Below are 11168 nucleotides of genomic sequence, written 5' to 3' on the forward strand. Positions count from 1 at the left end.
ATGGTTGGATATTTATTATGTTTGTTGGATAGTGGTTGGATGGATGTTTGGTTGGATGAACTTATACATTAATGTGAAACACAATAATGAAATTAAACTAAACTATTTTCTACTAAAAGCTTTATTTTAACTCTCTGACATCACATTAGGATCTCATTGCTTCTGTAATTACACTAAATAATTCAGTATTGTTTGACACAGACATGTTTAATAAACTGAGCGATCAAAACTCTTCATAGCTGCTTTAAGATGTCATTCGCAACGAGTCAAAGTAAAACTCACCATCATGCTCTCAAACTCAGCGTAAAACTTCTTAAACTTGGTGGGAAGTTTCTGCCAGTGAAAAAGAAAACAACCGGGACGTCAGTGACGATGAGAGAACTTTGACAGATAGAGTGTAGATTATTCTGTAGTCTACCTCCCATGTTTGGCTCAGTCTGCTGACAGCAGGGTTGCTCATCCCCATAATGATGGCAAAGAAGGAATTCAGGTTCTTGAATTCTCGACAGCTATACACAAAGATAAAGTAAAAAAATACAGTAAATACTTGAATTAAAGTGTTCAGCTGTTTGGTGTGTAAAGACATTTGATCTTATAAAGCAGGTTGTGCTCACTGTGCTGCTATCTTAATGAATTTCTTGAGGAGCTGCACTCTCTTGCTGAGCTGAGTGCAGAGGCAGACTTCAGTAACCACCCACAGCTGGACCTGGTTGAACCTCCTCAGGAACAGGTCCAGATTAGCCGTGGTTCTTTTGAAACTCTGGCGGCCAAACGTGTGATAGAGCAGCTCGTGCTGTGAAAAAAGGAAAAGAGTAAACACACAGGGTGAGCTAGCCTCGACTCAATCCAGGGAACAGATTCTGCCACCGCGGATGATTCAGCTCATAGTTGCATTACAGTACCTCGTGCACACAACTGAAGAGTTCCCAGTCAAACATGGTCATCTGATAAGCCAGATCTTTGGAGCTCATTAACTCAAAAGTTGACATGGAGCCTGCAGAGGGACCCTCCTGATCTGGAAGAGGAGTCTGAAACACACACGATGGATGGATACATTTACAGACACAGCCAAAGCAATAACAAAGGTCCAGAATCTTTAAATTAACACACCTGTAAACAACCAATTTATTGATTTGAAATATTAAACTGTATTCAGTCACACGGCTTAAAGGCAATATTTGTTGGTTTTAGTTTCTTTGTTTAGATTTTATTATAATGTAGTCATATAACGCATTATTCAATACTGTAATTGCCGGTCTCGGGTTTATACAATGCTGTGGCTAGTTCCTTTTTTTAACGAGCTAACTGCTGCCAAAACGGGCCCAACACACCACTCTTCAGGGGGTGAGTCCTCGTTACACACACAGACAAAGTGAACCCCACAGGTCTTCATGACAATTAGCTCTCTCACTCGTGTTTACTCGACTGAATGACCTAACACAAACTAACACATAAACTAAGCTAAGAACAGACTAGTAATCACTAAAATAACAATGCAAAACAGCTAAATGAAATGATTAACAATGAACATATATTTTACCCATAAGCCTTCTCTGAGGCCATGTGACCAGCATTCAACCATAATGAACAAATGAGGTAGTTACTGATTCACAAGGACCAACCCCCGAGAGATGTGCATTAATGAGACTACCTGTATAAATAAAGATTAAAAAAAATATGGCCAATGAAAGAACCGAACAGGTCACAGTCAACTCAATGAAACAGGGAGGGGAGAAGAGAACGGGATGGGGGATTCCCCTGCATGCACAGTTAGAGTGAACCTGTGGGGTTCACTCTGTGTGTTGATCAGTAAGATAAAGCCTATAACACGCCATCTGGTGGTTGATTCTTGATCTACAACAAGAGCTGTACATCTTCGGTATACTGTGTGCTGCCTATCATGTTATAACAGGAACACCTTTGGCATAGACACAAGCACGTTTTTATGTGCTTATATCCAGGTGTGCTCTATAGACAAGCAATTACGGTAATTTAGCTTCACATTAAGAAGCTCTATCTCTTACCACATTATTGAGCTGGTCTCGCGGACAAGTAAACAATCTCCCATTGATGCTTAACGTAGAAAACACCGAGACGTCGTTGGGCTTCAGGATTTGTTTATCTGGAACAGAAATGGGAGCGTGTGAGCTCTGATGGTGTGGAAATGAAGGCTACGCTGTGAGAGTCTTTAGTATTTTAGCATTCTTACCAGCAGCAGAGCTAAGGTGAACCAGCAGGAGCTCGTCAGTGGTGCCGAGTTTGTCGCTCACAGCGCTGATCACTTCCCTCCCAGTTGCTGCCACTGCAACCCTGATTGTCGTGTAGGTGTGATCACTGCAGTACACCTTCAAGAGGACTGCACACAGGAAATACAGATGTCAAACGTGACAGCCTCTGATCTGTGACGTACAAATAAAAAACTAAAAAACAAAAGCTTTCCACATTATTGTTTCTGTTGTATCTTTCTGACTAAACCAGATCAAGTGCCTCGAACATAAATATTAAAACAATATCGTTTTAATCAACCCTGCAGTGGATTTTACTTACAACATAATTTGACTTAAGGAATATCGTTACTATTCCCACAGCAATCTGTAAAGTAGTTGGAGTCAAATGATCAAGTTCAAGACTATAATTGCTTTCATGCAAACAACTTACTGTCGTCTTGGTTCCTTATGGGTTGTTTCTTCTGCAGCCTTTCCTCTCCATTGCTGAACTGCCGTATCAGGGTCTTCTGTTAAATTGTAACAATACTCAGATCACTATGATGCAGAAGTCACATGCATGTTACAGACAGTACATTTCTGTTGAATAAAACACAGAGATCTAAAAAATATATCCAGTACACGCACCTTTTTGATTGATTTGACTTCCTCTGAGCTACAAAAAGACAGAAGTGACGCAATAAATGTGAGTTGTACTTAAAGCATCACGCTGAGACCTGTAGATGGAGAAAGTGACACTTACTGTAATTTCACCATTTTCTCCAAGTCAGGAATCAAGTCCTTTAGACCTCGCAGTGTGCGAGAATCATTAGACGCGCTGCCATACAGCTCCTGCAGAGACAGACAGGAAGAACCGCTCAGACCAGGCAGAACTTCTGTGCAGGTTGTGTGACTCCCACTGAAGTCTTGGCCAAGTTCACCTCCAGGAAAGAGAGTGCCGCGGGTTCCTCCTGTAGCAGGTATGTGTGTGTGTTTGCCCAGCGCAAGGCCAGAATGAGGGTCCTCCTTTTACTGTTGAGAGTGTACTCCAACCTCTCCTGTTCAGAGCCTGGAGGAGACGCTGCATGGTAGGTACATACTTTGGTCAAAGATGAATAAGAGCTTATAGATTTTATACGTCTGATGGTTTAAAAACAAAAGGGTGGTGACTTCTTAAGATGTCAGTTTCAGTCCTTGTGCTCAAACTTTAACAATCACTGCACAAATTTAAACAAATGATCATCAGAACTTATAAAACTCTTGATTTTATGCAGTCTGTGAGTGTTTTATTACAACTCCTATATTTACCAGTGGTTGTATAGTATCTATTAAATGCAACAACCAGAAGTATCAGAATATTTTCTATTTCATAATAAATAAAGTTCAGGAAAAATGAAGAGCTGAGCTGTAATGAGCAAGTTTCAAGCAACTTCCCCACAACTAGAGTGACTGACAAAATAACATTTAATGCATCAAAAATGACAACTCATTACAAATGCAGACATTAAAGGATATTGTGCCATGAGTAGAGGGCAGAGCTGGCTGTTTGGCATGAAGACATAGTGCATGAGAACAAAATCATCCACTGCTGGGTCTATGAGAGAGAAAAGAGAACACAAGAAGAAAAAGTCATAAAAGAAACAGAACACTAATCCTTACGAGTACAAATCCACCCATTCCAGAAAACAGTGCCATTGGTGTTAGAGTAAAATACAGTAGGAACATAGGCTGTGAAACATCTGGTTTATAAACAGAGACCTGCAGGTTCCACTGAACATAATTTAAACTAACTTTGCCATCCTGTCTTCTGAAATGTGTCAGTTACTTGGATAATTCAACACTAAATAACATATTTAATGAAACTAAAACCATCAAACATTTCCACACTGTTTTATTTTTTTTAGTTTTCTCTCGTTACCTGGCTCGTTGTGATGAATGTCCAGTCTCATCGTCTCCAGGAAGTGATCAAGAATCTTCTCTGGTGTCCCTGATATCACAGTGTATCTGAAAAAAAAAAAAAAAAGTTAAAAAGTGACACATTTAAAACTGTTACACAAAAGCCTTTGTTGAAAATGACAAGTGATGTAAAAGTACACGTTTTATTGTACATCTACATTTGTTGATGAAGCTTGTGTTTTACGGTTTGTCCCAGAAAAGCAAATAGTATAATTACAAACAGTAAGATATTTACAACAAACATTTAAAATAAAAATAACGGTTAGAATGTGTTAGAAGCAAAAATGCAAATATCCCTGATGATGAACCCAAACAAACTCTATGTGTAAAAGCATTTTAACAGTGAATGTGGAGATGATTTCTTCTACTGACACCAGCAGAAGAATCATAAATATTAAACACAATCACATACTTAATGCTTCCCAGTGTGGATGCTCGAGGACTCTTCTCTAAAACCAGCACAACTTGTTCATGCTCTTTCAAACGCACGGTGTTGGCTTCCACATCCTAAAATCACAAGCACAGTCAAGTTTACCCTGCAGTACACCTTCTCTGTCACTAGAGGGAGACATGTATCACAACCAGGCAGTGAGGCAGCATCACTTTGCCCTAACAGATAGGTGTTTGTTTATTTGATAGATATAACAGTTGAAACCAAATGAGTTTTAAAGTCAGTGTGTTTATATTTCTACTAAAAGAAACTCTAAACATTCAGCCCACCCTGAGGATCCTGTTGAAGTCCTCCTTATCCACACGCAGGAAGTGGCAGTTGTCCTCTCTCAGGACGATGGAGGCAGCACGAGGTGAATCTGTAACCAAGGCTAACTTCCCAAAGTCATCGCCCTCGTGAAGCGTGCAGACTACACCCTAAAGTGCACACACATAACGCATGAATGCACATGCAGACGAGCGCCCACTAAGATTTAAATTAGCTCAGACTCAAAGACAGTTTGAAAGTCATCAGAAGCCCTAAAGAAAACCAGACAGGGCTGAATCATTTGTGCCAGTCCGAGTGCATTTGTTTGTACTGTAGTTGTGTGGTGTGACTTTTGTGTATGCATGCAGTCCCTTCAGCCTGTTAATCATTGTGATGAGTCATGATGAGCTGAGGAGAGCTTGCCAAACTCCACTGCTGGTGTTTCCCCATCCCTACAGGGAACTTTGTAGCTCGTCTGCTCAGTGCAGACATGACGAGCTACACATTTTAATCCATTACATACAGTTGGAATATCTTCAAATGAAGCAGAAAACTATAGAAACACTCATGTCAAAACCATAAAAAAAACTATGAGCGCATTCAGGCCCATGGACTCACCTTCCCATAAATAACCACATTAACAGAGCCCTTCTGGATGATGTACCAAGATGTGCCTTCCTCTCCTTGGTTAAACACTGAAAAATATATAAAAAAAATAACAACTAAAAATAATCATGCACATAGAATATACATTATTAAATTATCAACTCCAGAACTGGTCTGAAAATGATGACTAGGTTTTCTGCAACATCAAATCAACCTATAGTTTAGATGGTTCTAGCAGAAAATATCAGTGTCTGACAGCATGACTATAAAAGCTTTCTGTTTACACACCCACACGTTCTTCAATTATTCTAAAACGCGTTTCAATGTTTCAAGAAAGACTGCACTAAACTGAAGAACAGCGCCAATTTAACTAACGGTAACTTGTTTTTTTGTGTGAAACTGTCAGGAATAGATGAGAACTCACACACAGTTCCAGCTTTTGCATGCGACTCAAAGATCACCACGCTTGCCAGTTCCCGCTTTACCTGCAAAACAAAGCACAGCTTCAAACTAGAGCTGCACAAAATTAGAACAACAGGTCAGTGCCATGACATCGCAGAATATTGCAATGACTATATCAGTTGCAATGAAGCCACATGATCTATTACAAGAATTCCAACACCCTCCATGTGCTGCAGACATTTTGAGGAGAGGGAGGGGGTCCATCTGATGATAAATATGTTTGGGTTTTTTTGCACTTTGTGTCTGCAATTTATGGACTCCTTAGAGATACAGTAGTCCCTTGCTACTTCATGGTTCGACTTTTGCGGATTCACTCTTTTGCGGTTTTTCAAAGTAAGATTGAACACAAGAATAAAAATTGTACACAACACATGAATGTCAACTAATATTACTCACATGATTGGGACAGTACTGAATTTAGTAACAAGTTAACAAAAAATAAAATAGTTTGGACAGACGCCGCCGTTTTGTAGTTTTCTCTCAATAAGCCTACACTGTATTCCCGTTCATAACAACTACATTTCCCAGAAGCCAACAGGGCCTCGCCCAGAAGCCCTGTTGGCTTCTGCTGAAATACTAGAGGGAACGTTTTGTTTTGATCTGAAAAAGTTTGGTCCTTTACAGTGACTTAGGCGCCCAGCGGATAGGGAGAGCCGCACAGAACCCACCAGGAACCGGACTAGAACTGGAGCAGAACTGGACCTCCAGACCCATCGGTGAATCTGAAAGCTGGTAGCCAGCCCACGAGGACTTCCGAGCGGGGGACATGTGCCGCCGAAGGTCCGGCGCTCCCCCTGGAGCCCACCGCCACCACCCCGAGCCAGAGAGCCGACCAGAACCGGCAGGGTAGGTCAGCCGAAACTGAACCAAGTCGGACCGGAACTGATCCGCTGCTGTTCTGCAGAGCTGGTGAGTTCAATTTAGTAGCTACATATAAGTATGTTGTTAAAATTAGTAGCTTGAAGAGTTTAGAACATTGAAAGAGTATGGAAAGGTTTCTAAAGCCTTAATATATATATATAAATTCTAAAATAAATTTAACATTGCTACTTCGCGGAGTTTCACTTATTGCAGGGGGGTTCAGAATGTAACTCCTGCAATAAACGAGGGACTACTGTATTTATATTGTGAACACCGGTATTCCAATATCAATAAATAACAAGAACACTTTTCAAGCTGGGGCAGTCTTAAAAACCCCATCCGCATGCTAAAATATACCAGAACAGAATGAAGATACACTTCAAGTGTCAAACACTAAAAAATATTCTGAAGTATGATGACTCATCTTATTAATAACCCATTTAATGATAGAAGAAATGACGTGTCTGACTCACAGTGGTGGAGAGGTGAGCTAAGGCCTTGATGTGAAGCAGCTCGTCATAGATGATCTCTAAGTCATCGCCCGTCCTCTGACCCGGCCTTCAGACACAAGATTTGACACAAGTTTTACTTCAAATACTCTGAATTTCATGGATATTATTTTGGAATACAGTTGGTTAACGTTTAAATATGTAAATAAAGAGCAACAAAAATGGGAGGTGTCAAAATTACTTACAACCTTGATTGCTGTACTATCAGCAATAATTTACGATTTTTTTTTTATGTGGAAAAAATTTGTCCATACAATCTTTATCATATTGTTATATAATTTTACATATGAGGCAGTTTCTAAAATTTGCAGTCAGGGTTTCACAGTGGGCTGTGACATGCCCAATGAGGGTTTGGAGATGATACCAAAAACAAATTAAATTTAAACATAATTGGTTAGGGGTTTTTTTATATAATTGCTACAAGAGTGGGTCAGAAGCTGAGGGGTTTAGAGTAGATATAAGCTCAGCAAACTGATTGTTACTGACGATTTCCTGAGGATCATGCGCAGCAGTGCGTCGGGGCCAATCTGAGCCAGAAAGAGGATGGTCTCTGGCAGCTCTTCCTCGCTCTCTCTCTTCTCTTCCTCACTAGGTAACGGTGTGTCCTCCTCCTCATCATCAAGAAACCGGTAGAACAAGTATTTGTCCTGGAAACCCAGCTCCTGGTCCACTGGCGAGCAGACAAACACAAATGTGAACAAATATTGTTTTCTAATCACCGTTTTATCAGCTCAGAAACATCATTCGAGACAGATTCTTTCAAAGCAACAACTATAGCAATCTATGTCCTGATGTATGCTCAATAATCCAGGTAGATAAATCTAACAAGGTTGAGTCAAGTCCTCTGGACAGATTCTTCTTTGTTGAAACGTTTCATCTTTTATCCAAAAGACTTATTCAGTCTGAAGATGAAACGTTTCAACGAAGAAGAATCTGTCCAGAGCACCTGATTCAACCTTGTTAGATATTTAAATCTATGTTTTACATCTATAATCCAGAATAAAAATAAAATAAATAACAATTCTCATTACCATGATTAAGCACTCCTTCCTCTAGTAGTGCCTGCCACATGCCAACAGCATGGGAGCGTGTGAGCACACAAGCGCTCTGCATCACCAACCAGTCCACCAGCTCTGTGCCTACACAGCACTGTCTGCAACGCACATGGAAGCACACGGCTCAAACTGTAAATGTAGCTCAGTTTCAATGATGCCCTCTGTATTTGAATACGCTCTAACCATTGATAGGTTTACCATGTAAATATTTCAGCTAACATCAAGTCAGCCGTAGCTGCAGTCACTCACGTACTTGTATGTTTTGAGGTGATATTTCCTGTCTCGGATCATGTGCGGCGCTCTCGACAGAATGGCATTGCGGAGAACTTTTCCTGCTCTCCTCAGCTTCTCTGAGGGAATCTAAATCCAAACAAGAAGAGAGCAAACTTCACTGTAACAATGAAAACTCACTTTTTACAAATTGTTCTAACATATTTATACAGCTTTGGGTTTGTTGACGCACGGCTTGCGAGTGTATGCCCAGCAGATCCTTACCACTAGTAAGCTACAATAAAACGGTGTGCCATACATATTAAACAGTTCATAAAAGCAGATACTACAGACGACACCTGCACTTACACAAGGTGAAAAATGGCAGATATGTATACACACACAGCTGTTTTTTGAAAACACCAAAGGAAGGTGTCTTAATTGGGCAGATGGGATCTTTCTTCGATGCGCATGCATTACCTAGGATTTACATAACTACTGAACGTTCCCGCTCTGACTCATCAGTGGTCTCTGCTCAGCAAACACACAGACTTCTAAATTCATTCAAAAAACAAACAAAAGCGTGCAGCACAAAAAACCTGTAATGTGTCATGACATTGCAAACTAAAGTATCAGAAGCTTTTCAAATTCAATCTGAATCAGAGCAACGTTTAAAACTTCAAAAACCTTGATTTACTGACACACACATGTATGATAGGAAGTGACCGGTCCTACCAGTTCCCACAGGTCCAAATAGAGACATATAGGAACTAGACCAGGGGTCTGCAACCTTTGCGATAAAAAGAGCCATTTTTGCCACTTTGCTTACTAGTTACGATGTTCGGAGCTGCAAAACCTGCTACAACTGTGTACTGTACTGTCAACTGGTGGCCCATGGGCCACTACAAGTTTGTTGTAGATGGTTTTTCCGTCCAGTGGGGGTGATATTATAAAACAAAAAATGTCTAACTATTATTAACATTTATTGATATTTTTACATTTCTATACAAAAAAAAAAAGACCAGATTCAAGAAAAGAAAGAAAAAATATTAAAATTTTAACAATTTTATAAAAATTAAAACACTGAACTCTGCAGGCTGATGTGAGTTCTCTTAATGGTTGAATAATAACGTGTCCTACTTAAAGTTAAAGACAGTATAACATTAGGCCAGTTTGTTGCATATTCAGTTACATTTTTAAAGAAAAAGAAATACTTTCATTTACTATGATTTTTGTGTTTTATGCTTAGTGTTATCAAAGTTACTCAACATATTCCTTCTCAGCAACTTGTCTTAAAGATATTTCAGAACATTATGGTTGTTTTGAGAGAAAGATTACGCCGTGAGACTGGAAGTCGACGTAAAGTGGCTAACAAACTACTAGCATGATGTAGTCCATGTGTTTTACACTTTGTATTTGTACTATCCTTCACATATTTGAAAATGACAGGAAATCTGCTAAAACTAGCCATTTTCATTGTTGGCAATAATTTAAATAACATTCGGTTTTATTTTAGTTTTGGTCAAAGCTGCTGCAGCGGGACCAAAGAGCCACATGTGGCCCCAGACCCACAGATTGCAGACCCCTGCACTAGACAGTTCAAGTCTTTCTAGAGACAGTATGCTGCTTCTTTCATTTTAAAGCCCTAAACAAACCAAACCTGGGATCTGGATGGGTGCTTACCTTGTTATGCGCTTTGTTTGCAGAGTCTGAGTTCATGTTGTCTTTGTCTGTGAGTCCTGATGGGCGAAAAACATAATGTAGACTGCTTTAAAAACAAAACAGTAAAACACATTCCACATAGTTTTCATGCCAAATATTTGGGTGGATATTTTGCGTACATAATCTAGTGATTTATGTTGAGAGAATATAGGGTTTAAATTTTTTTTTACTTCTTTTGTACAACTTCAAAATGATTATTCACGTTGACTTTGAACTCCCCACGAGTCCACTGATTCATCAACGTGTGTTTTCAAAACCCTTCATGGATCTACTAACTGTCATTGTTGGATCCACTCTCCATGGCGCCATAAGGTGGGGCCAACAGTCCAGCCAGGCTCTGACGATACTTCTGCAAGGCAACACACACACACACACACACACACACACACACGCGCACACACACACACCAGTTTTTCAACTTTTAACACCTCCTAAATGATCATGTAATAAATCCTTACTGTCATCATGTTTAAAAAATACTTCTTTTAAAAGTTTTTGCTTTTGTCAAAATGTACAGCATGGAAAAGAATTGTAACGTGAGTAAAATCTTCATCAAAGAGACTTACTGAATCTGGAAAATTAGGTTTTAAATGCTTATGAAGGTTCCTAACAAAGCAGAATGCCCAGTGGTTTCTAAGCAATACAATCAGAATAGGAGCTGCTTGCAAAGAGCTTCTGTGCCTAATTTATTATCTGCTTTAGTGAAGGCAGCGCTGGATCATCCGTCATGAAAGGAAAGGAAATAATTCCATCCCAGAATTCCCTGTGGCCTCTTCTTTCAAAGCTGGGGTAATTTCACACACAGCCATTTGAACTGAGATTTAAATAAATAAATATGAGGACAGGTGTGTGAGCAGTTTGTGGCAATATACTGTGTGTGTATATA

At 39.8% G+C, this 11168-nt stretch overlaps 1 protein-coding gene across 1 annotated transcript in view; it reads right to left on the minus strand.

Moving 5' to 3' along the window:
- The window catches only part of LOC119414635 (rap guanine nucleotide exchange factor 4), a gene marked incomplete at its 5' end in the record, with an annotated part of 12700 nt that extends 2069 nt beyond the window's left edge, over positions 1-10631 (minus strand). Inside the window, 22 exon segments of the mRNA XM_037681737.1 lie at positions 283-333; positions 419-509; positions 615-793; positions 903-1028; positions 2025-2122; positions 2210-2356; positions 2659-2734; positions 2853-2880; positions 2968-3056; positions 3146-3296; positions 3720-3798; positions 4123-4208; positions 4573-4667; positions 4881-5027; positions 5476-5552; positions 5888-5948; positions 7260-7344; positions 7782-7965; positions 8327-8448; positions 8604-8710; positions 10244-10299; positions 10559-10631. Coding sequence (XP_037537665.1) covers positions 283-333; positions 419-509; positions 615-793; positions 903-1028; positions 2025-2122; positions 2210-2356; positions 2659-2734; positions 2853-2880; positions 2968-3056; positions 3146-3296; positions 3720-3798; positions 4123-4208; positions 4573-4667; positions 4881-5027; positions 5476-5552; positions 5888-5948; positions 7260-7344; positions 7782-7965; positions 8327-8448; positions 8604-8710; positions 10244-10299; positions 10559-10583 — 2160 coding nt within the window.
- Positions 10632-11168: the final 537 nt, after the last annotated feature.

The sequence above is a fragment of the Nematolebias whitei genome, chromosome 9 (assembly GCF_014905685.2).
Source record: "Nematolebias whitei isolate Nwh7 chromosome 9, NemWhi1, whole genome shotgun sequence".
In the NCBI taxonomy this organism is placed as follows: Eukaryota; Metazoa; Chordata; class Actinopteri; order Cyprinodontiformes; family Rivulidae; genus Nematolebias; species Nematolebias whitei.